General features: G+C 39.9%; 1 protein-coding gene across 3 annotated transcripts in view; it reads right to left on the reverse strand.

Moving 5' to 3' along the window:
- The window catches only part of LOC148081772 (partitioning defective 3 homolog), a 367,916-nt gene that overhangs the window by 108,496 nt on the left and 232,086 nt on the right, over positions 1-27,334 (reverse strand). Inside the window, exons 17-20 of one of the 3 annotated variants that reach the window (XM_087788809.1) lie at positions 20,640-20,788; positions 18,492-18,530; positions 11,900-12,133; positions 5,380-5,605 (exon numbers count right to left, since the gene is read on the reverse strand). In XM_087788809.1, coding sequence (XP_087644935.1) covers positions 5,380-5,605; positions 11,900-12,133; positions 18,492-18,530; positions 20,640-20,788 — 648 coding nt within the window. Of the gene's footprint in view, positions 1-5,379; positions 5,609-11,899; positions 12,134-18,491; positions 18,531-20,639; positions 20,789-27,334 lie in introns of all 3 variants that reach the window. The other 2 variants (XM_087788808.1, XM_087788810.1) reach the window with 2 other exon arrangements.

Consider the following 27,334-nt stretch of genomic DNA (forward strand, 5'->3'; position numbering starts at 1 on the left):
AAGTCTCACACAACCCATTGCATTTATACGGGCTTGTGACCTCCTAAGGCTGCATTGAAAACATGTTTTCAATGGATATTTTAAAATTTAAAATAACCAAAATATATCGTAGAAAGCTGGGGCGATAAGGAAACATAACAGAGTCAAATCCAGCTACCCGACGTTCTCCAATCCCGTTGCCAGATCTGGTTTAGCTAGTACTATGGTAAACACTGTATCATGATACACTGCCTTCATTTTGAACGGCCACTAGATGGCACTCTCTGTTTTATTATCTTTGGCTCAGATCTACCAATTATACATATACTAATTCAATGAAACTTGACATCATTTTTGAACTTAAAGTTCCTTCGAGTGGTCTTTAATGATACAGTGTCTTCACTTTACAGATGTTTCATGATGCATCATTGACCCATCACTAGCAAGGACATGTTCTTAAGATAACAAAAACATAGTCAGGGTCACAAAACTGGAGAAAAATAAGTTGTTCAATACCTTAAATTCATGAGCCACAGTCTTAGAAGACACAAAGACTACATCTTAAAGGCATAAACTTTTTTTTACAAAAAAAATATAGCAAGCAAGATAACAGGTCATTCACACCCCAGACCTCATTACGTTTGAATTTCTTAAGTCATATTCTCAGCGGCACGTTTCAGCTCAATGCTAAGCTCCGCGCTGACATAATGATGAGTGAGGTAGAACAAACAGGGAACCATTATCATTTCCAAGCAGATTATATTCAGCAGATGTCAGGAAGCTGCATACGGAGGCCACTAATTGCAAATCTCAACACGAATCTGTTGGTGCAATACGACAAACATATGTGTGTATTAGGGAAGGTGGAGGCCGAGAGGGTTCTTTCACGGAGAATAGCTGGCGTGTTGATCCATCAGGCGTGCGTGGAGACATAAAAAAAAACAAAAAAAGCCACGCTAATGTGTGTGTCATGTTGCTGTTCTAATGATCAAACTGGCTCACCCGCCATCAGCTGTTCACACCCACGCGAGCAGAAAAAAAGTCATATGGAGGGAACACGGAATGGTTTGGAAACACGCTAACCAGCTCCTTGCGTGATACACATAAAGGATACAGTGCATGGTATCCATAATAAAATCATATGCATCCACACACCAGCGACGACTCCCTGTGTACTTCGGCTGTGATAGCGAGTGATTTATATTGAAGGATTGAAAGCCTCTTTTGCGTTACACTTCTTCTCCCTTTTGCTCTTTGCATCCACTGGTTTCCTTGTAGCCTGTCAGTGGAGCTACATGTGCACGACCACGAACGCAGATGCGATCCCCAGGGTGGTGGAGGGTGAGGCAGGAAAGGGAGCAAGGCGGAGTAACTCTGCTGTCACACCGAGCTCCGCTGTCGGCTGACGGCCTGACGCGAAGCATGCCACTTATCAGATTGGCAGAGAGGGAAAGTGAGTAAAGGCTGGAGGGGATGAGGTACGTGCGATAGATGTCTATTGTCTTCTTACTCCATGTGCAGGCAAGCAAACCATCCACACGTATGGAGATTCCCTGCAGAAGACGCAGGCAGATGAAATCGACAAAGATCTAAAGAGTTTCACGATTGTTGTGACGTCAGGATTGAGTGTTGGTTTCTCACTCACTTTTCTCTATTCTTTCTCTGTGGCCTATTTCACTTCAGTGAACACGAGCGGTCTCCTCACTACATCCAACCCTATAGATACTCTTCTGCACACCAGCCCAACACTGCAGGATAAACCTACTAACTCACTTGTTGATTATTTTCTGTTAGCGAAACTGCTCATGTTTTCAAATCTCTATTTATCTCACCCAACAACCCTGAAATATGGTTGTATTAACTTTACTTTTTCTGTGTTGTTCGGATTGACGGAGCCTCTGAAACCTTCCTAAATCATGAGACATTTTGTGAAAATGTGATCGAAATTAGTGCCTTTCTTTGAGTCCTTTTGTTAAAAGGGAGACACAGTTGCAAACCTCCTTTTTATCGATCCTGGAATAAGCTAATTGTGAACCAATGAGAGACATTGTGTTTATAAAAAAATAATAATCCAATGGAGAAATGGAAAAGCTGCAGTTTGAAAAAAAAAAAAAAAAAGGTAATATGGAACACACTTAGCATTAAAATTCATCCAAGAAGCCTTTTTTTTAGTAAAACAAAATGTAAGGAGGACTATTTTTGCCGTCATAATCATATTCCTACTCGTCAATTTTCATGAGTTTGCATAAAACAGGGCGTGGACCAATCGGATCAATCGTCACTACTCGGGACACGGTTCAGCCAATCAGCGTCGTCTCCACTTGTAGTTCGGGCACAATCCGTTGGGGTTAAAGTCACATGCGTCTTTTTGCTAATAATACATTATTATTGTTTTTTAGACTTAGATTGTGTCATCTTGTTCTTCCTCTTTTTGTTCTTCTTCTTATTTTATTTTTTATGTATTATTTTTTATGTATTATTTTATTGTTTATGAAAATTGCTGGCTATTGGTAAATTTCCCGAAGGAGACCTCCTGAGGGATCAATAAAGTTTTACCTTACCTTACCTTACCTTATTAATGTTTCATGTTAATAATAATAATTAATTGTATTTAATGGCAGATTTCAAGACATCCAAGGAAGTTAATACAAAGTGTCATTTTATCCCTCAGCTGAAGTTTAGCTCAAATTAAAAAGCTTTTAAAATGACCGGCACTTATTCTGAGGTGAAATCTTTCACCCCGTAACACTTATATATATACTGTATATATATATTTATATATATATAAAATCATAATATTTTGGAAATTATGTCAAAACTGTGTAACATTAACAACTAGATGTTTTGTTTTTCTTGCTAGAATCACGTAATAACGTTGCATGGAAAGTCTTAAACTAAACACAAAAGTAACAAACCAGCACTACTGTAGTTCTCTAGAAAATACTTTTCAACTCACAGTTCACAAAGAGAACGGCGCCCCCATGAGTGTGTTAAAAATAGAAGAAAACATTGTCAAGAAGTTTGTCTCCACAGAAATTACAAAAAAAAGATTTTTGTCTCAAATATCGTTGATTTTTTCTCCAGAAAACCTTCGGTATCACAAATAGGTTTGTGCTAAATCCAAAAGGGATGGAATTCAAGCTCAACTCATCTCCAAGTTTCTAAATCCGTCTGGTTGGACTGTGAGAAAGAGAGCGAGGAGAACAATGCAGACGTGTGGGTGTGAGAACTGTCACAGTTTCTAAGTCAAGATTCTTTCAGGTATCAAGACTCAGCAGGGAAGAGGGAGGAAAGCAAGAGACAAAGCAGAGAAGTCTTTGGATTCAGAAAGGCACGTGGCTGGCATTTAATGCATGTGGAATAAGCCGAGATTGTCATGTGCCAACCCTTAAGTGACAGTGGCACTCAAAGATAATGAAGAGTGATGATGAGGCTGTGCAGAGTGTGATTCACGCTCTCCTAAAAAAATCACCCGACAGCCACCTATCGGGGCGCCACATACAGCCGCTCCAGCACTTTGGCTCGGAGTGAGTGTCAGAAGCGTGCCAAACCCCGGATCAAATTCCACATTCACAAACTAATCCAGCGTACCTTATTGTTTGCACTGCTGTGAACATGTGTCTGCACACATGTGCTCGTGACTGAGTGTGCGGACGCACAAGTCATTGTGCGTTTACAACCCCGACACACAATGCCACAGCAACAACTGCTCGACAAAAAAAAAAACTGCTTGCCTACACTGAATCTGAAACGTTCTTCTTTGTTCGACACTCAGCCGTGCACCGAGATATGCCCGTAATCCCATAAAACTAATCCACGCAAAAAAACAACTTCCAGAGCAACAATAGCTCAGAACATCTTCACCCGGAAATTGTGCGTCTGAAAGAGCTTGTAACTGATGGAGCTCACACACTTCACCATTGATTTGACATTAACAGGACTTTACATATGTATCTCAAACTATCATAACACCATTACTTTTTGTTTTTCTATCTAGAAAACTTGAAACTATGGTGGCCTTGAAAGCTCACTAAAAGTGCAAATGCCTAAACACAAGAATAAGAGTCTGGGGACTGATCGAAATAGCGGAAGATTTTCAAACAAAAACCCTAAAATCATCATCTGTCGCTCTCTAACTGTCTTGAATCCTCCATTTTTTAAATGTATAAACTTTTTGGGTTCAAAGTCTTCTTCTACTATCTCGCCTGTCAGCAATACAAGACCTCGGACATCAACTCCAGTTTATTACATTGTGTTGTTTGCATTTCTTGTGCGCTTTCTGAGCCACTATACAAACCATATAAGGCAGATAATTATGCTAGACCAGATCCAGTTGCTCATTTGTCAAGAGATCAAAACATACAGTATATGTATATATATATATATATATATATATATATATATATACACATACATATAGGTTCCAACACGCATTCATATATGCACACGTATATGCACACACAAATGCATATATGACGTATAACTTTCACATCTTTATCTGTGTGTTATCTGCTCAGACACACAAGTAAGTAAGTAAGTAAGTAATTTGTATTTATAAAGCGCTTTTCTAGACCAGGGTCACAAAGCGCTTAAAGAATCAAAACAATATTCAATAAAGTATATACTTTAAAAGTCAAGATAACACAGAGAACAACACAGGAGTTCCAGAAATCAAGGAAAAGCCTGAACAAATAAAAACGTCTTACTTAAAACAATGCTTGAAGTCATTCCCAACAGCAAAAAAGGAAAATGGAACATTTTTCTTATTAAAAACAAAACTGAATAATAAAAGTCATGGAATAAGTGTATGATTTTAAACATGTAATTTGAAAAGTCACTATATTTACCATCTAGGTTTGTAAATTCTTCTCACCTTAAAGTTCTTATCATGTTATAGAGTTGAAAACCCCCCAAATATATATATAAATAAATATATTTAATGCAATATAATAAATGTATTTTTTCTTCTTTATTTGCCACAGGCAACAATGCCAGTCTGCTTCTTTTTATCTTCAGTCTTTTCATCCCCCACCACTGAACCACCTGTACCGACCCAAAGTGACGCCTGGCATGTTTAGAAAGGAGGAGCACGGATCGGGATGATGAATTAAACATGTTGCCCTATTAAAAATAATCTGGCTCAAAAGTGCCAGTGGCCCTTTAAGTCGATACACACACACACAAGCGCGCACACACACACACACACACACACACCTTCAACCACTCCCACTATCTCACAAGGTTCAAGGAGAGGAGTCCCTGATTAGCACTTCAACGTCCACAGAATGCATTCAAATTCCACATGACCCTGCTGTGAATGTGTTGGGCTGAATTAAATAAAAGGGAGAGTAATTGGCACTGGAGGCTGTGTGGACAGTTGGAGGGTGAAGCGGTTCCTACCTGAACATCTCGCCCAAGCCCTTTAACACGCCTTTCTTGGATTTGTTCTTGTCCTTGTCTCGATCCTCTTTGTCGCGCTCCGGTTTCCTCCTTTCACTTCCTCCCGCTTTGTCTCGATCGATCCCTCGATCCTCTTTGGAAATGTTGCCGTTCGGTCCCACGGTGAGGTCACCGCTGGTCGACATTGACTCGGGACCGGAGCGAGAACTTTCCTCTGTATCCTCATCTACTGAAAAAAGAAAATAAAGAAAGCAACATTAGTTTATATATAAAAAAACGCAATGATGTAAAACTAGTTTTGTATTCTTCAAACTATAAAAACACCAGATTATAGGGCGCAATTTCAATGAATAGTAATATTTTCATACACAAGTAATAATAAAAAGCGTAGTTTCATGTTACTGTGTTGAGGCAGGACTAGCTAGTGTTGGCCTACATACATAAAGTTGAGGATCGCAAGGGTTTCGATGTGCAGGGAGAGAGTGAGAAACAAAATGTGAAGAGTGAATACTAAACAGTCTCAACGAAAACATAACTTTTTTGACTCTTATTTGGAGTAATACTAGCCAGCTTTGTACAGTTTTACCACAACTCTTCGCAGAGTAATAAAACAGAGCGCTTAGCAGAGAAATACCACCACACATCGTGGAGTTATACTACAGAGCTTGTGAAGAAATACGACTGAGCCACGCTGAGTAATACCACGATGCCTCCTGGAGTATTACTAATGATTTTCGCAGAGTAGTAGCGCCTCGCTGCTATACCACAATGCACTTTGAATAAATATTACGGATCCTCGTAAAGTAATACCACGGCACTTAAGTTTTACCTTACCTTACCTTACCTTACTTGGTGGAGTAATACCACGGCAGCTCCTAAAGTAAAACTAAAGGTTCTCCTAGGGAAATACCAAGGCACCTCCTAGATACTATAGATTTTCAAGGGGTAATACCATGCCTATTTCCGGGTATAACATGAGGCCCTTGCGGAGTAATACCACTGCGCCTCCTGGTGTAATAGTACAGATTCTCGAATAATAATTCCATGGTGCTTAGCGAAGTAATACAACGGCGTCTCCTGGGGTAAAACTACCAATTTTCGCAGAGTAAAACCAAGCCGATTTGCAGTAATACCATGGTGCGGAATAATAACACAGCGCCGCCTAGGGTAATACTACGGATTTTCAGTTATACCCTGGTGCCCTTGCAAAGTAAAACCACGGCGCCTTCTGGAGTAATAATACAAATTCTTGCGGAGTACTACCATGACTCCCCACGTAATAATACTAAGATGCTCGTGAAGAAATACTACAAAGCCTGCCAGCGCCTCATGAAGAAATACTACAGATCCTCGCAGAGTAACACCACGGCGCCTCCTGGAGTAAGACTACAGATTGCGACGGACTAACACCATGGCACCTCGTGGAGAAATACTATGAGATTTCACGGTGCAGCATCCGTTTGCCAAGATTTTGACCGATTTTTGAACGTCAAGTACCACATAAAATCGTTTGTATAACCAGATACTGAAAAGAAAGGATTTTAGGTGTGGCTTATAATCGGAAGAACATTTAAAAAATGAATTAAATCTTAAACAATACAATCCAGTCCAGCATGAGTTTTTTTTTTTCCACTGAGATCCAAGAATGTTTTTTCATTCTTTTTCAAAACTCAAGACTTTATTTCCATTTTAATCCCAGCGTCTAATTGAAGCTCTGAAGGTGACGCAAGGTTGATTAAACACAAAGTTTCAATCACATCTAATCAGAAGTGATGTGCAAAATGTAATTAATCTTTCAGTAATTAAATATTAAGCTCATGTTTGAAAAAAAAAAAAAAAAGAAAAAAAGGATCTGAGATCTAAATTGCAAATGTGATGCGGTCTGCATTCTGCAAAGCTGATGCCGTCGACCTAACCGTCGCTGGAAGGCCTTGTGAGGTAGATGTCCTTTTGATTACGCTGTATCACCATTTCACTTTGATGGAAGTGGAAAAGAAAAAATCTTATCAGGATGAGAGACGACGGCAGGGGGGGGGGGGATATGATAGATGCTCAGCTTTTGTAATAGATTACAAGACTGGCTTTTCAAAGCCTTCTGGGAGTGAATGTGGAGCTATGAGCGAGATCGATTCATATCTTGTTGAAACACATCAAACAAGACCTCGTAGTGTTGAGTCACATTTGATCAACGACCCAAAGTATTTTTTGAACTTTTCGTCCGTATCGAGGGGAACTAAAAGGTAAAGTCTGGGTGAGACTGAACCATCAACGATTCGATTAGCATGTTGGATTTATGAGCTCTTGGGGGGAGATATCCCAGCATGCATTGCGGGACTACAAAAGTTCCTCTACCCTACCGTATGGATGGTTTTAATCCTCTACTGCTGAACCTTGGATCCACCACTGCCTTTCAATTCAATATTTCATTCTTATATCATTTACTCTTATATCCTTTAGGGTTTAGGGTTTTGGGTTGGGGTCGAATGCAAAAGTGTATTTTCAAAAATAAACGTGTAAATAACCGCTTATTTTCGCCTGGAAGCACTGTGAGGATCCTTTTCCTGGATCTAAGCAGTGCTTTCAATACCATCAGGTCGAACATCCTGAGGGACAAGCTGGAGCTGTCTGGAGCGGACACTCACCAACCGTCCACAGTTCGTGAGGACCCGGGATGGTGTTTCGAAGACTGTACTGTGCAGTGTAGGGGTCCCCCAGGGAACAGTGTTGGCACCGTTCCTCTTTTCACTGTACACTGCAGACTTCCAACACCTGTCTCCCACCAGTCACCTGCAAAAGTTCTTGGACGACTCCGCCATCGTCGGCCTCATTAAGGACGGGGATGATGGGTCGTACCGGGGACTTGTCCAGGACTTTGTTGACTGGTGCCTGGAAAACCACCTCCAGATCAACTCCAACAAAACTAAGGAGTTGATTGTGGATTTCCGACGGTGTCCCTCCATCTCCCCCTCACCACTGAACATCCAGGGACATTGAGATTGTCATGTCTTACAAGTTCCTGGGTGTTCACCTCAACAACCGCCTGGACTGGGTGGATAACACTGCTGCTCTTTATAAAAAAGGGCGGAGTAGACTCTACCTGCTCCGGAGGTTGAGGTCGTTTGGTGTCCAGGGGCCACTCCTGAAGTCATTCTATGACTCAGTAGTGGCCTCTGCCATCTTCAACGGTGTGGTCTGCTGGGGGAGCAGCATGACAGCAAAGGATAGGGCTAAACTGGACAGCCTTATTAAGGAGGCTGGTTACGTCCTAGGGCGCCCCCTGGATCCTGTGGAGGAAGTGACTGGGAGGAGGATACGGAGCAAGCTGGGCTCCATGAGGAGGAACTTGTCTCACCCTCTCCAGCACACACTGAGGGCATTGAGGAGCTCCATCAGTGATAGGATGCTCCATCCTCGGTGTGTGAGGGAGAGGTACCGCAGGTCCTTCCTCCCTACTGCCTTTCTTGTTATTTTTGTAAATATGATTGTGTATATAATATAGTGCAGATTTATTTTCTATTCTATTTAGATTTTTTCTTTTCTTTTTAATATTTTATTTCTGGGTGTTTTATTTTTCTTCTGGTATATTGCTCTTGCTGTTTGTAAAAAAGAATTTCCCCTCGCGGGACAATAAAGGGATTCTGATTCTGATTCTGATATTTAAGTGCAATTTTATTTTCATTTGGCTGTTGTTATGATGAGGTCTTCGAGGATAAAACTTATCTTAACTCATCTTAGCAATTTGTAAGGAGCTTATTGAAGATTCTGATTTATTCACAGTATTCAGACACAAGTTTTATCTTTAGCAGCCGTACAATCTTACTAAATAAAGATTTGCATTTTGTCTTGAAAATTGTGTTCTTTTGAAATACTCTTTCTGTATCACCTGGACCTCAGAGAAAAGTATCTGTATATACAACTGTGTGTAGTGAAGCAGCAGCGTGGGCAGCACATCGCGGCCATGTCTGATTTCAGCTTGATTAAAACCAATTTAATTGCTTTATTTGCATATTTACATTGTTCTCCTGATCCATTTATTCATATTTGAAGTCCTTGGATGTCAATAAACAGGGTTTGCTGTGACATGCAGTGTGCAGTAAATGAGCACATCCCCATAAATAAGTGAATATCTTATCCTACTTTGAAATCATGCACATTTTAACGCTGCAGAAGGTAGAGCGGCGACATTAAAAAAGAGGACGCTAACGCTGCCCCATATTGTTTTGTTGTTGTGTTTGAAAATTCTCTCATGTAGTGTCGCACAAAAAGTCCATTTTGTCCAGCAGGGATATCTTTGAGCGACACATTTTCTTGAGGTGATGCCAAATTCTTATTTTATGTAAATAAAAGCCCGGGAGCAGAGGGAAGCAGCCGCTTATCTGTCAACTTTGACTATTAACCTCAGTGACGAGCACCAACCGGCTGCTTTTATCTAAATTGAAAAACAGAGTTATTTGAATATCACGGCTGAAGAATGCAATATACCACGGCGGAGAGAAAATCGCCTGCTTCCCCCATTTTTCTTGACAGAGATAACACTGTATTTAGCGACTTGCCGACAGAGCTTATGAGAACAAAAACTTTTCCTTTCCCACTCGGCATTAATGGACTCTGTGAATTTATTGTAATTACTCTTGTGCTCTTGCAGCGTTTTTACCTGTCTGGCAAGAAAGTCATTTTTCTACATAAACAACCGAGCCTCAGTGGGCACAGATCTTCTAAAAAAAAACGCTTTTTTAGTTGTGTTTAAATCAAAATAATATGTTTTACGTTTGTTTTTTTCTTACTTTATGTATGGGTAGGATTGAAATGTTTGGTTCATGAGCATTTTAGCGATGAGATGAAACATCAAATACATCAGACAAGCACTGACTATAAAGTACATTTCTGTTTTCCTCTATTTCAGTTTTTAAAATTATAAATAAAATCACCTTAAATTTTGCAGAGTACTCACTGAACTCAGTTGTATTAGCAGGTTATATATATATATATATATATATACACATATGGATTATAGAAAATTAATAGAAGTAATATTAGCTAGCTTTGCAAATACATTATCATAGCGTTCCCAATTATTTCCCATCTAATGATAATTCAAACAAATAACAAGGAAGATAATTATTTAAACGTTTAAGTAACAAACTGTCACAACTATCCTCCTCATGACGTCCTCAACCACATCCTTGACCCTCATTGGTTGTCCACCTCTGATCATGTTCAACCGATAGCTCTATACTCTTCACCTGAAGTGTCTCTCCTGGTCATGTGTCCAGACCTTATAAGATCTGGTTCCTTGACGTTTGTCTCCGAACTCTCCTAAATAAACTCTTTAACTTAAGACCTCCTCACACAACGAAATCCCGTGCATCTTCAACTCTGACTCTTCTAACTCTGCTTCTCTTCAAGTTCCACCCTGCCTGCACTCTCTTCTTCAACTATCCTAATCTATAATTGACTCCTTGAAATTTAAAATAGGATTTCATTCCTCTTTTCTCCAGTGTCTTTTTCTTTCTTTTTTATATAGTGAAGAGCAACTAACGTGAAAACCCAACTCTCCTGACTCACTCACATGTTTCAAATGTTGAATTCTTCTTCTCCAAGATGCAGTAAGTCCCTCATCATGATGATGTTTTGAACTTATTACTTTATAAAGTTCTCCCCCGTCTGAAATCTTGGCAAACGAGAGGTTACGAGAGCATCGCCCAGTATGTCATAATAACGGCTTCACTCCGCCTGCAGCCAGCTATAGTCACACCCCGCTTTGTTTATACAACAAGATGGTGGAGACTTCCACGATTGATCAGGCGAATGATTCTTGACCAATCACAACAGAGTGGGTGTGGTTATGGTAAACCCAATTTCAACAAAGAGTTTTGTACAAACAGACTGATGAGTACAATACAGTAGAGGTGCAGGATCTATTTAAGAGACACTTAAATCAACACATTAGTTGGTCTTTATTAAGGAGTTTTTACATGAACTTCATTTTGACCAATATGATGACAAAGCTGTGTTTAGTGCGTTACAGTCCAATGTTTATTCCAAGAACCTGGAAACCTCCCGTATTTGACGGAAAAACACTATGAACCATCAAGCTTTTAATGTTTCATGTAAACATGACTCGAGTTGTGTAAACAGCTGCTGTGAGATTGTGTAGGACTTTTTGTCAGTTCTTCAACAAGAACATGAATTATATGTCACAAATTCCACTTCACCTGCCCCCCTATTGAGAAACATGGCCATGCACTTCAAGGGTGAACGCTCACAGGGAGCCCTCGTAGTCGCAGTCTTTCACAATTTGGCTCAAATCGAAGTGTGTTAATATTAATGAACTCGTAACTAAGAAGCCTTTGCCGTCGAGCTTGGTGGCACACACACTTGTATTCAGCGCATGCGGGACTTCAACCTACTTTGGGGTAAATCCAGACTTTCTAAAAAGGGACTCAAGGGGAAATTCAAGTTGGCCCATATATTCCACTTCACAGAAGACATTTGTAAACATGGCGGCGTAAAGACTCACATGTGTCCATGCTGTTCTCCTCCTCCGCCGAGTTGGTGCACACTTTCTCGTAGGACTTGTCGATGGCGGCCCGGAAACTGTCGTTGCATCCGCGGCCCCTGACGATCCGAGAGTCGGACCTCTGGGCGCCCGTCTCGCCGTTGAGCGTCACCTCGGCCACGGCGGTCTGAAGGCTTTCCAAGGAGCTGGACTTTTTCAAGCCCAGCGACGGTCCGACCTCTCGCTCGGAGGTTCCTGTGGAGCAGACAGAGAAATTAAATAAGATTTCATTTATTTATTATAATAATATTATTTTATTTCATTAAGTTGTAAAAGGTGTGGTCACATGACCAACAAATGGAACAGTTTTTGACTCCTTTAAGAAACATCTTAAGACGTTTCTATTTGTTCAGGCTTTTTCTTGATTTTCTGGAACTCCTGTCGTGTCATCAGTTTTATCTTGACCTTTAAAATATATACTTTATTGAATATTGTTTTGATTGTTTAAGCGCTTTGTGACCCTGGTCTAGAAAAGCGCTATATAAATAAGAATTACTTACTTACTTACAGTTGGTATCTTTAAATGTGTTTTATTCAAGCATTATTTCAGCTTTTCTTTTATATAAATAATATTTAAATAATATTGTACATTTGGCAGATCACATATAACATTATTATTAACAATTTAATTTTGTATTCCAAATGTTTTTAAGAATATAATTAATTTAATGTTATTTTTTTCTTATATAGCTATAATGTATTCTTGTTTTAAACACATATCAATATAGATTTCCCAGAAATACTTATTTTATTTCTGCTAAAAGAGGTGAAACGATCGGAGCGCCCTGGTCTACTTGATAATTTAACACAATTTTCAGCAATCGGCACTTTGTCACCCGACCACTCTTAACACTCGTGTAATCACAGGTTCAAGGTGACCCCCACCATTTGTTTCCGGGCCTTCGGGTCACCTTGACCCAGAGCCAAGACTAGACATATTTTAAAACCATTGATAAACATATGAATAATTGGTTCACGTGTCTCAAAAAACAGTCACGAACAGTCAAGCTACTCAACTCTAATATGGGACTAACACATAGACGCTTGCATCGCGATATTCAAGTCACACATGAGCAGCTAGAGTCTGGTATTGGCATTTCATTTGGCTGGATGCGACATTTATTTAGTCCCTGGTGATCTCACTTCCCCTCCTGGTTGGTAAACAAGCACTCCGGGTTGATTTCCTGCCCCGTCTCATTCTGCCTTGATTCCGCTTGTTAAATGTAACAAGATTGATTTCTGAGTTTGTGCTTGTTAAACTTCTGTAGAGGGGAAAAACCTGCCAGAAAAAGATTCAATTATATTTGCCACCCTCGAAAAAAAAACCCTCCTGGGCGCACAACATATGTCAAGATGTCACACACGGTGTTAACCCTACAGATCAAAACGTTTTTTTGCTACACGCTAACTTCCGTGAAGTTGATTACAAAAGCAATGTAATTCCTGTTGTATTTTTTAGGTGCAGGAAGCTGTTTCTAGAGACCAAAACACAGACGTATATGTTCCTATGTCTGCTATGAAGCAGGACTCCCCAGGACGCACAATGACGCACACCTCTCCGTCGGCCGCTCGCTACAAACAACATGACATGTTTAAAGTTGTCCAAATGAGGCATGGCACACTTGTGCTCAGGGAGTTCTCAGAGGACTGTTGCACGGATTAACTTAAGAAAATAAACCCACTTTTGCTGATTGAAATTATTACGGCTTGCTTCATGCAGAGCCCCTACCACAACAGACCCGTGTCGACGGTGGCGTCGCTGGACTAGAAGAAATAAACACGAGATTTTGGTGGAGTTTAAAGAAAAACACGAAAAGGCCTCATGTCTATGGTGAAGTTGTTGGTACTAAGATTCAAATGGTTTCTTCGTATATGTATATGATAATAATTTGCAACAATATGAGGTAAGATTTTTACAAAATAAAAAAATCTAATAAAAACATTCTTTCATTTGTGTAATAAACCTCAGTAAGGTTGACATGATTAACGTTATTTAACCGTGGGAATAACATGCATGTTTACATTTCTGATTGTCCTTGAAAGTTGACATTTATCTAAAATTTAAAAAAATTGCGAACAGGAAACACACATATGTTGGACATATGTGTATGTGTGTAATTTGTATTTTAAAGGAAGAATATTTAAGCATCAAATGACTATATTTAAAAAAATATTTATTATTCAAAACTACGTTTTAATACTTTACAATGTATTTTTTTATTATTATTTGTACACAGTTCAGTTGCTCAAGAGTCAACAACGGCAAACATAAAATCTGTTTTAATCTCCATACATTTATTAAGCACTAAATAAGAAATTAATAAATTAACTGTTATAAATAAAACATCCCTGTTTTAGAGTCAAAATGGAGAAAAGCTGTAATTTCTAAACATGTTTTTTTAGTTTACTCGTTTTAAAGACTCATCATTAGATCTTAAACATTGCCTCTAATCCACTGGTGCAGCTAAATGCAAATGTAATGCTTTTAAATTATTAATTTTAACCATTGACAATTTTCAGTGAGTACATTTGTTGCGTTGGTTTCTTATTGGTCTCTTTCTCGTAAAAGCATTTTGGTGGTCATTCACGGATTATTGAAAAAGAAAGCGATGTTAATGTAAAAGTAATTCATTACGTATTGAGAAGAGTTTATATTAGCTACGATTGAGAATCTCTTGAATCCAAACTTTCATTTTGTTGCTTCAAATGCATCTATCTACATTACATCCCGACATAAATAGAAGATACAATTCGATTTTCCTGCTTCGATGCGTTGTAAAGTTTAATATTAATAACAAAAAGTTTTATTTTTTTGGAGGAAATATATGAACTTATGATTTAAATGACTTTGCTTTAGAACAAAATGACTGACATGAACAAATACTTTGTCAAAAGCAAGTTAATGGCCCGTATACACAAAAAAAAAAACAGCTTTCAGTCAGAAAGGATGTTTCATTTGTAACACCATCTTGTTGATCTGCTAAACAAACTCAAGTTTCTGTGCGTCTTTAAGGGTCTGAAGGGGTCAAAAGGTCGCTGCCGTTTCTGCTACATTAGCTTCCAATGCACTCTCTTGGACCATAAGTGCCTCCCTCTCGTCCAGGGCGGCCATAGATCTGGTGTCAAACAGGCTGAAAAGGTCAGCCGTGATCCGCCGGCGTCTGGTTTCACCGGCTGTAAATGCATTGTTGGACGTTTAAAACACCCCGTTTTACTCTCTGTTTCGCCAATATTAATAAAAGTGGGCGACCCCAGGAGGACGCCGGCCTCGCCGCTGAAATAACTGAACACCAATCCTATAACGCAAGATTGCATTTAGTTGGCAGAGCGAACGCGTTTGCCTTCAGGCAGGATAAAGTGGTAAAATGAAACTTTTACCGTGATACAAATGTCTGAGGGCTTTTGGAAAAAAAAATTAAAAAAAGGTTGGCACAAGTGGAGGATCCATTTTAACTGCTTTTCCCTTAAAGACGTATTTCTGATGACGTTGAGTAACACGACAAAGTCAAGGAAAAATAAAAAGAAATGGCTGGTGAAGACCTTGAAAATTCATTTGTGGAATGGAGTCATTTCATTATGGGAATGACGAGAGTTTTTTTTTTAAGCACGAGAGAAATGTAGTTTTGCTTTAAAAGAAAAACAACATAATCACTGAAAGGTGCCGTGATTTATTTTTTTCATCCTGCCAGCAGACACTACACAGAAGCCGGAGTGGTGCTTCCAAACAACAGGGATTTTACAAGTTTAAGCAGCACGAGACGCAACAGTTCAAGGGAACAAAAATGACATCTGCTGTACTTGAAGACGGGGAATTATCTTCCCCGCTCGGTATTCAGCTCGACAATCCTCCTCGCCATTGTCTCCGGTCGGAGCGGCGGATGAGTGAGAGGAGCAGGCAGACAAAGACAATGGCGGAGAGGGGTTGGAAAAGGCAGTTTGCCCAAAGACCGCGGCTGCCTTCAACCTGCTTTTGTTTTGAAGCAGCCGCCGCTCTCCTGGGAAAGAGTTTGACGGACAGCTCTCTGTATGTCAAGTCCATTATGTGATTCCTATCGCGGGAAAGAAAAAAAAAAGAAAAAACCTTCCTATTGAAAACACACATTCCCCGTCTCCGTGGTTTGTCGCTTTTTATACGGCGAATATTGGTGGAAATGTGAAAATAATCAGACGAAGACAATCAAAACCAACAGTTCTGAGAATAACAGCCAGGACAGTTAATTGGAGAAGATCCATTGCCATTAAACGGTAAAGGCGAGGGCCTGGCAAACTGCATGAATAAATCAGGAGCGGTTATTACAGGAACAGCAGCCCATAGTATAATTAGAACAGCTAAAACTATGCTCCCCGGCCATTATTCACCACAAGCCCTTGCATGTAAAGATCTGTGTACAGACAGGAGCTCCATTCCACATAATTTATTCAAAGGGCCGGGGCTCTAAGCGGGGCGGTAAAAGGGTAATTACGGTAAAAATAGCCTCCAAGGTGGCTGAAGGAAGGGGAGCGGGGGGGCTGGTCCAGGTAGCCCTGCAGAAGTCAGGTGCCTCCTGGGTCGTCGAGGCTCTACGTCTCTGCCAGTTGTGGATCATTAGAAGCTCAGAGGACGTCTTCCATATTTCCCACCGTGTGTCAGCAAGAAATCATCATCAAGTCGTCTGACTTAAGGCCACTCCCGCTTGTAATTGGCTCGATGATGATACGGGAATTTATCGACGGTAATATTACTACCTTCAACTGAATGTTTCCGTCAACATGAACAGGAATGACGATGGCAACATACAGTTCAAGGTAGTAATATTACCAAGAACAGGATGACTTGAAAAAATCCCAATTACAAAAAAAGTAAGAAATTGCTGAGTAAATATGAAGGAATATTATTGAGGATTCTCTCGCTGCATTTCAAATAAACGTTATAGCTCTTCGTGGTATTCATCAGAACATCTATAGCTATAAGCAGATGCACCTGCACATCTAATACACAGGCTACTGATGACAATAACTACAGAACAATCTGTGAACGCTAATAGTGGAAAACAGGAGCTTTTTTAATGTTATTAATAAATGACAAACGTAGGAATTGTGAGGATGTAGTTTCAGATAGATGGTTTGAATGACAGAATAGAAATAGTTCATTGCATTTGTATAAATAATGCAACTAATCTGAACTAATTAGTTTCAAGAAATGTGAAAAAAAAAGTCTGACCACAATCATCTAAATCAGGGCTAAACCTTTTTTTTTTTTTAAAAACAAACAACATTTGATGAATATAAATATAGCGAACCATGACTGCTAATTCAGAAGGTCCAAACATATATCCTTATAATACCAATAACTCATTCATCACATCAGTGATCCACAGACAGAAATAAGAATTAGCATCAATGCTATCTTTGTGTCCTTTTTCTGAAGAAAATGCATTTAAAACTAAATATTTAAAAATATTGCGACCTTTTTTTTCCAGATACTATATCGATATTCAATAGCACTGTAAGGATATTTTAAAAATATATATATATATTTTTTTTAACCTTTGAAATAATGTTTTGTTTTAATTCAAAGTTATTTTTTGCTTTCTATTACAATATTGTGTGTTTAAAATACAATCATTCAATGTTTTATTTTACAATTAACCCTCAAAATATTCACGTTGTTTATTAATTTGTGTGCTGCAATTAGACCTCTGGCCACTAGTTTGAAACATTTATCATTTTCTCTGTGTCAAAGTAACAACAAAACTGTCAGCGATGAGCAAAAAAGAAAGAATAAACCAGGTTCCAGTAGATTTTAAAGCTGATGTTTGGAACCATTCGGCTTTAAAACAAAGTTATAAAATTACACACTGACGTGTAATGGATATTGCATGTTGCTCCTGGTTGTTTGACACTGTTAATGCACTACCTTGTACATTGTTAATATAAGTTTTTAGTTAGTATTTTGAGAAGCACTTTCCTACAAGCACTTTCACATTTGATTAGAGAAAGTATTTGCTCATTTCTTTCGTTGTAAAAGCCAGAAAAAGTATATCCGTCTTCGTACTGTATCGAAATATATCGCAATATATTGTACCGTCACACACGTAGCGTGATACATATCGCCAGATTCTTGCCAATAAACAGCCCTACTTCACAGATGTTTTGTGTTCACTTCATCATTTGTTCAAACATTATTTCGTAGGGTAATGTCTTAAGGAATACAATGTGATGCTTAAGATCCAATATGGCCGCCAACTGGCATCTATGACATGAGCCGTGCTCGCCTCTGTCTAGCTAAACTCTTCATTTATCGCTGAAGCGCGATGGCAAGAGCCCATCGTATTAGTAGCCAAGTCACTAACACACGGCAACTCCCTCTCAGCGATCTATGAAAACCCTCTTCTGATGGCGCTGTAAATACTTCTAGGAACACTTCCCTCCATATGCGTCCGACTTTGCCAAGATTATGAGCTCGTTGTTGTTGAGATGGAGCGAGTGTTGTGTCATTTATTGACCTCATGACTGGAAGTGCACGAACCAAATCATCGTGTTTTGCCTGTTCGGAAGCTTATGGCTAGCTTACCTCCGTTGCTTCTGGACCTGGAGCCGGTCTGGTCAGCTACTGGTGAAGACAGGCAGGAGAGGTTAGTGAGGGTCAGTGGCACATGCACAGCCAGAATGTCAAAAAAAAAAAAGAAGTGAAAGACAGACATGAGAAGAGTTTCGATTCCAAGAACCGCCAGACATGGCATCTCGTGCAAGTGCCAGACGAGAACGTCCTGCAAAGGCAAAGTGTCGGGTACATGCTGACGGAATCCTGGCAGGCGAGCGAGCCCTCCGCCCTCCGTCTGTCTTCCCTCCATCTCGCTGCTCGTCCAAATGAGATCCAAACTCTGACCGATTTTAACATATTTCAACAATGATGTTCTTAGAAAAAGTGCTCTATCTGCTGACGCCGTTTGAAAAAAGCAACCTGGAGCGAGATGAAAGTCGGGGGGGGACGGCACGAGCCGGTGAAAAGGGAATAAAAAGGAAAAGATGGGACCGGCATTGTTGAGCAGATTAATTGTTTAGTCAAGGCAGCATGAAATCAGAGAGCGGCTCTATTAATGAGTTAATGAAAAGCAGAGAGGTACTTTTGCGGCACAACTTCTGAAAAGCGCTGGTGTGAAGCTCTACGGCTCATTTCGTTCTCCACTTGATTATACTCTGGCCACAGGCCATTCTGTTCATTGTGTGGCTTTGATGTAATAATTTCATTAAAATAATCACCATCCTTTGGCACTTTTTCTCCTTTTGGGTAATTGGAACTTATGTCGACGGCGACTGGATGATGTGGCTTCAACGCTGTACACAAGCTGTGTCGCTCGGCTCGGTTGTGTCACTTTCTTATTACATGTTACCATTATTTTGTATCTCAGGGGCTTCAGATTTCCTTTTAATTCAATCTCCATGTCGTACACCCTTATCAGGATTTTTGTCATCCCTCAATATCATAAGGAGATAACTATAGGAGGAGAGGGACAAATATTAATTAGATATGTTTTATCGACTTCTCAACATTGTTTCCTTATCATGAAAGAGTCATTAATTATTTTTTTTAGTTAGTTAGGCTTTATACATGAATTTTAGATGATAAAAAACGAGTTTAATGGTGGATTGTAATGATTCTTTCCATGCAAAGAAAAGGACTTTCTCATTCTGCACAACAGACAGTTTGATTCAATAAATAAATGTGTTATCATTTACTGTTAAGATTAAATTAGGGTGTTGTTTGAAGCAAACTGTTGGATCACAACACCCGCAATGGCGCTTTAAGAATTAATACTTCAATAAAAGGGAAATATTTTCAAATGTAAATTTTAAATTAACTTTTTTAACCCTTTTATTATCTCGACCTCCCTGGCTTCTAGAAATATATATGCAGTGGTAGAGGTCGTTCATCTTGACCCAGAGACAACACGAGGGATACCACAAACACATTTGATTTCGGGCCACCGGGTCACCTTGACCCAGAGACAACACGAGGGATACGACAAACACATTTGATTTCGGGCCACCGTGTCACCTTAATGGAGTTGTAACAGACCTTTTCTAAATTACATTCTGTCATCATTTTTTGGGGGTGAATTGTGTGACAAATGGCACATGAGAGGCCTGGCCTGGTTCAGTTCAGTTGCAGTGACTGAGTGCCGGTTTACAAATGCATCATTTTTATAAGGGAAACAAAATTAAATAAAACACCAAAATAATTTTTCGTTTGGTTATCATTAGAACTGAATGGGGAATCATGGTTGCCACTAATTAATTTACTTAGTAGTCAATAAATATTCTACTAACACAAATATGAATAAGTACATTATTCGTGATAAGCTATGTTCCAGAATGTTACATATTAGCAGAAAAAACTTCACCTCAACTTTGATAGAAACCATAGTTTGAACATGTCTAAGTAAATCAAAGATGCATTAAATGTTTACAATTTGCAAGCACTAGAATAAACTGCAAAAGAAAGCGAAGCCCAATTTAAATGTGTAATTTATAGTTGACCTTGTGGAGCCAACAAAGGTCTGCTTAACAGTAACATGTAAGGAAAACCTTCACCCATTTTCATGATTTAAAGGCGGAAATAACTTCTAACAGTATCAACATTCAGGCCTGGGGAACGACGCCGCTGGTATTTTGTTGGTCTATTCTTATCTAGACTAATTGGGAACTCGTCATCACTCACCCAGATCCATGCTCTTGGACTTGCGTGTTTTCATGATGTCCAGCTCCGCCGGGTTTTCAAACTGTTTGATGCGTTTTTCCGACATACTCTGGCGGCCGAATCCCTCCCTCTGGAAGGAAGCGTCCGGGTCTGCGTCGGCACTGAGTGAGCTGTGGAGACGAAGGCGACATAAACAACATTACAATCCTGTTAATTCATTACTGAAAGAAAAAACCTTCTTTTTCGAAGAAGGGTCGAATAAAAGACAACAATCTTTCGGGTCTAAAACGCCGGGAACCATCCTGATTATCAGACCGAGCGATGAAATCAGACTATTAATATTCATACATCCCCCCGAACCATCAGCCCCAAACACTCCTTTATTATCAGATAATGACCATCGACATTCAATATTCTCTCTCGCACACACAGTCAGTTTCAATCCTTCATCTTAAAGAGTGTTCCACTCAAGGACGCCATTAGGGGTCTGCCTCGGATCCAGGACATTCGGAGAGCGGGGTGTTTGCGATACCCCGGCGAAGGCTGATGGAGCGCCAGGGTCACGGCCACTCAATAACCCCCTCCTCTTACATGTCTGGGGGCCCAGCCCACCTTTCCACTTTTCCTTTGAGATCCTCTATCTCTGTCTGGATCTTAATTGAAAATCTGACGAGAGCAAGGGACTGGTGTTGGTGTTCGAGGGGAGTGGGGGGGGGGGGGGCGACTGGGATTTGCATGCAGAAGACTTACCAAAAATGGTTGCCAGACTAATTGTAAAAGGGTGGGTTGTGGTCTTGATGGCGTCGAAAAGCTATTGTTAGCACTCGGGTTAGCATCATCATGAGCTACATGATCTTTTGGGGAAAAGACAAACCAGTTCCAAGTGGTCGTCTTCTTCGTGAGGTCTAGTTCATGAACGCTCCAAACATGATAAAATAAAGTCATCGTAAAACAGTTCAGGCATCAGTCTCTTGGGAATATCAACTGGCAAATGCATTCAAAATATATTTATTACAGATAATGTATATATATATATATAAATTCAGGTACTATATGTTTGTTTTTAAGATGTAGCATTCATTTTGCAACAGTTTCAAATGCAACTTTAACAATCTGGCTATTGAAAAGACACTGATTTTTTACGAGATACATAACAGAAATGACATTGCATCACTTCAAATCAGGAGCCAAGGACTCAAGCAGGTAAGTTTCTACACAATTGGAAGGATACACTTCTTCCTGTTATTATATTTTGTCCATTTGGCCAAAGAGAACCCGACGTAAATAAAGCCTATTCTTGCTAGCATAGTGAATTTATGCCAATTTAGTGCTAGCTGACTTTTTTTTAGACACAAATATTAAGTTATTCAACGTGTTGTTTCTGATACGGCGTTAAATGGCGGCTTAAAAAAAAGAAAACAGAGTCAAAAATCAATATTCCTCGATGATGGAAGAATAATGTCTAGTGATATTTATGCGAGCGACTCCTCTGTAACCAGACTCTCAGGTTGTCCCACTAGACTTTCCCGCATGTAAACAATTCTTATTTGTCTCGTCAAACCCAGTCCGACACACAAGCGTCTCCTCGCGTCACAGAGCGGCCGGCGTACGTCTTGTCACTTCGCCGCCGTCGACCGTACCTGACAATCCACGATCACGGCGTCTCGCAGGAGCGACTCCAGCTGACACGGGAAGAGAGGAAGGTGGAGCAGGAAGAGAGCAATGACAGCACAGATGTATTATTCATTTATTCATCAACCGCTCTTTTTTTTTTTTTTTTTCTCCTCTCATCATTTGAAGCCAACGGAAGAATGAAGAGAAAAAAAAACGGGAACACTGTGCACGCTCTTTTTCTGTCTCCCCAAATGTCATCTGTCAGCGCGTGACTGAGATGGTTCAGACAGGAGGGAATGTATTCTCAGCTGAAATTTAGATTTCACTCACTCTTTCCAGCATTGTGTCTCTGGCTCAATTGTGCACCACGAGAGTGAAGGGAGGAGGCGACGTGCCCGGATATTGCTGGATAGACTTGCTGGGCCTCTTTTTTTTTTTGGAACTACAACCTGTATTAATGATTCTGTGCTAATAAACTTCCAATATTTGTGACTCATGATTTATATGTGTGAACATTATGACCACTATCCATTAGTTTGTTTCTTCTCGCCTGGACTATTGCAACTGTGTCTAAAGAAGAAGGAGCTGTCCCACCTGCAGTTGATTCAAAACTCTGCAGCGAGAATTCTGACCCGCTCTAGTAGAAGAACTCACATTTCTCTGATCCTTAAAACTCTTCACTGGCTTCCAATTTCTTTCAGGATAAACTTTAAAATTCTGGTTCTTACTTTCAGATCTATTCATGGTCAGATCTTCCATCAGTGATCTGATCCAGACTTACACCCCAGCTCGGGCTCTGAGGTCTATGGATCAGAATCTACTGATGGTTCCTCTCACACGGTTCAGGACCAGAGGAGAGAAATCCTTCCAGGCTGTTGCTCCTAAGCTTTGGAACGATCTTCCTCTCTCTCTGTGTTTGATGGATCTACTGACTCCTTCAAGAAACATCTTAAGACGTTTTTATTTGTTCAGGCTTTTCCTTGATTTTCTGGAACTCCTGTTGTATTATCAGTTTTATCTTGAAGTATATACTTTATTGATTGTTTGATTGTGACCCTGGTCTGGAAAAGCGCTATATAAATATAAATGATTTACATACTAACTAAGAGTTGACGTATATGACACTGAATATCCTGTTACGAGTGGGTGAGCTAAATGTTTTGTACCTCAAATATCATTGGAATAAAAGGAGCATTCCCCGTCAGCACCTGCCCAAACATCCTGCTAAAAGTTTCCACCAAAAAAGTGTGTATGTTATATATTGAGCTGAAAAAAAGAGTAGTTAAAAGATTGTTTAAAAAAGAGAAATACTTACTATAGAAATTTTAAAAGGCCACTAGATGGCACTCTCAGTTTTATAAGAGTTGGCTTAATTTAAGCAAACCAGTGCTGTGTCTCAAATCGCGCACTTGTCTTAGTGCACTGCTTTACAGTACACTGCAAGACAAAATTCGACAGAGTAGTAGTGTCTCAAATCAAACACTGTCGCTACACACTTACCTGAAATAATTCGACAACTTCTTCTTCTACTACTTTTTAACACTGATTGCAAAGGGCTGTTGGAACTCTATTGTCGACAGCGCTCTTTTTGTTGTGTTATTATTGTTGTTGTGTTGTTTTGTGTTTTCTCAAGTCATTTACGCCGGTATCTGCTCAGACGACGCGTCATCAGTGACGTACAGTAGCTACGGTTGGATACTGGTGTAAAGTGTCCATCGACACCATCTTCATTTTCAGGCCATTTGAGTGCACATTGCACACTACATTTTCGCGCACTGCACATTGGGACGTACTTGTGTACTCAACAAAGTGCAGAAGTGCGCGATTTGGGACACACCCCCCTTGCATCGTTTTAAAGATTAAGTGCCATCTAGTGGCCTTTCAAAATAGATAAATTGTATCAAGTGTGATGAGTTCACTGAGAGGGAGTGATATCAAAAGAAAGAGAGGTTTTAAAAAATGATCAACTTTCGAAAACAACTGCAAAGACCTGGATAATGCACCTGTGTAGTAGTAGAAAAACTGCAGGATCAGGTCCATCAAACGTAAGATTCCTTAGGATAATTGTCTTGAATATATAAATACTCGTTAATCTTTAGTTTTGTTCAAGGAGCAAGGTTTGATAGGTTACTAGTATTGAGTAGTGCTTTATTTTTACTCGGAATTTTACATTAAAATACTTGATTCAGAGTTATTTCCGAGCGTCTTAAGCAGCGTATAATATCGCCACAGATATCCCATTCGTAATCTTGAGAGAGGAACTAAAGAACTAATAAAATTAATGGAAACCAATCTCACTTGGAAATTGCATTAACTTTCTAGTGGCCATTAATTTTCTCATCTAAACGGCAGCTGCACTGACACTGCTTCAAAGCTAGTCTCTGTGAGGCCGTTGGAGTTTTTGAAGTTGAAATGTTGAATCGTTTCCCTGTGAAATATATTATAATTAACGGTTTCAAATTATCATGGGACCGTAGCAAAGTGCAAAGATGTGATCTCGAGTTGCTTTTTTTTCCCCCCAACATTGACTCTGTGGGCCTCGGGTCCATCTTTAATCTAGAGCCCTGTTCATATATATTACTTTTCCCTGAGACTGCGCTTCTTCAAGAAGTGTTTAAAAAGCTATTTCTATCATTCTGAGCAGATGCTCCTTTTTTTCCACTTTGAAAGTTCCCCCATCATCTAAAATTAACCAGCACTGAGGATTGCTCACAGGCAAATCCACAGCTTCGACGTGCATTTTACATTACGTGAGCTTGTCTCCAGCTCCCGAGCAGGAAGTTAAATGTGTCCAACCACAAACCGCAGCCTTGTCGCTAAGTGTTTTGTGTAGAAAGTTTTCTGTGCTACCTGACTAGGTTTGGGTTTTTTTTTTTCCACTTCTTCCTTTGACCACAAATCTCTTGGTCTCTAACTTTGAGCAGCTTCTGCCTGTGAAAGAGCAGAGATGCTGGAAATGTTGTTTTTTAAGAGAGGACAGAGGAACAGGAATTCTATTTTTTCTACCCAGGTGCCATAGAAAAGAAACTGAATACACCAGTGCATCCAAACTTCATGACAGAAAAGTTTTCTTTCCAGAGCAAAAATCCACCAATACTGGAACTTGAGTTAAAAAAAAAAAAAAAGTAAGTGGAAAGTATCAACATTCATTTTACAGTATCTCTGGTGCTACTCGGTAAGGATTGGCTACTGAAAGGAGAGTTAACAGGTTGAGAGTAATTTTAAAAGATTAAATAAATGTATATACATGTTTTAAGATGTTAGACAACCTAATTTTACGCTGTCCTTTAATCCAGGCATTTTTTTTTAATATATGCACATTGTATAAGACAAACATGACGGGTAAAAACTAATTATTGCCCTTAATGTTAAAATAGTGTATTTGCAGTATTGTAAAGTCTGGTACAGTCTTTATGTGTATTTATTTTCAACACGAAAAAAAATGTTCTTTCCCCCCATGTATTCCCCTAGGAAACTTTAAAGCAATTATGGAAATTAATGCAAACCCCGTCTCTGGCCAATTGCTAAAAAGGAGCTTGGTGGCTGCAGGGGTCAGTGCCAAAAAATTGTAGGGAAGGGATGAATGGAATTTAATAGTACATTATATTTAAAAAAAAGAACATTTGCCTTAAACATACAACTGAACAACTGCCTTGATCTTCGGATTCTAAAATGTCAGGTCATACCTTAACAAACCACCTATGACGATATAACATTCTGTGTCAACCTGGCTGTTGGGCATGTTAGCAAGTAGCAAGCTAGCTAGCTAGTAAGAATGAAATGCTTTTTGTTTGGGAGAGTTGGTGAGTGGGCCTACCATTATGATGAGCTCATGACTGTTCAAAATTAGAACAAGACATCACAGAACGAGTTGACGATTAAACGTTGAATCCCACTGACAGGATCATGAACAGGAAACGTTCACTTCACAAGACTCTAGTAGACATTATCCAACCAACTATAACAGCGAGACACAGAAATCTCTGAAATTGCCCGGTCATAGTCATTAAAGCGACACCATTAAAAACTCTTAACTTCAGCCCTGGCCTTTTAAAAAACTGCAAAAAAAAACACAACTCCATCAGTGTTCAGAGAGAGAGAGAAGCTGCACCTGTGATTTGTTGAAATCTCCTTTTAATTGTTGCCGGCGACGCGCGGAGAGACAGATAGCGAGCGAGCGAACAAGATCAATTAAGACCTCTTTGTCCGACTGCTGGCTCCTGCGTCACCTCCTCATTCATTCCCCGCCTGGTGCACAAACGCTTTAATTAGGTTTCTTTCTTTTTTTTTACCTCGCACACTTCTACCGGCTGTAGACGACGACAAAGACCAAAGTTTTCATGTGTGCCGGCAGTGTGTGTGTTGGTGTGTGTAAAGGTTGTTTTTGCATCCTTCACGCTGAGTTCACCTGCACTCCTGTCACAGTGAGGGAGTGAGGGCACAAAGCCTCGCGCCGCTACACGACACAGTGGAACACACGGGCGCCGGATCTTGTATGACACGCTTGTAGCAAAGGTGCGACACCGAGACGTGGTAAATATTCATGACGCCATGTGGCAATATTAGCACTGCATATTCAATTTTTTTTAGACCCCAAAATGCACGGTGGAATACATATGGTGGGTTGTTGATGTCCCAGCGGAAGGCAAGAATAGTCGCTGGATTTTTTTTAGTAGAAGAAAAGCATATTAACAAGTCAACCATGGTTATCACTTGGCTCGCAACTTTGTTTGTCTGCAGGCATTTTTCACTTTATATGGTAATTTGTAAAAAAAAAAAAAAAAAATGGTTTACCAGTAAATGTGTACCGAACACCAGCTGGGGAAGAAACCAGGCAGATTTGTGTTTGACAAAGACTCCACCTCCCATCGGACCAGGTCGGCCACCAAAAGATCGGTCCTCCACCGGTGACAGGTCGCAAAGACACGAAACCTGAACCAGAACTGTGAAGGCTGTCCACTTCTCCTCTCCCTCAGAGGGACGAGAGTCGACACTTTCTCTTGCCGGGATGACTTGAGAAGGACGTGTCGATGTCACCTTACTGGTTCTTTATAGACGGGTCAAGTCTTTACTCAGAGCGACGGCTCACGTGGAGAAGTTTG

Source organism: Callionymus lyra, chromosome 4 (assembly GCF_982586985.1).
Source record: "Callionymus lyra chromosome 4, fCalLyr1.hap1.1, whole genome shotgun sequence".
Taxonomy (NCBI): domain Eukaryota; kingdom Metazoa; phylum Chordata; class Actinopteri; order Syngnathiformes; family Callionymidae; genus Callionymus; species Callionymus lyra.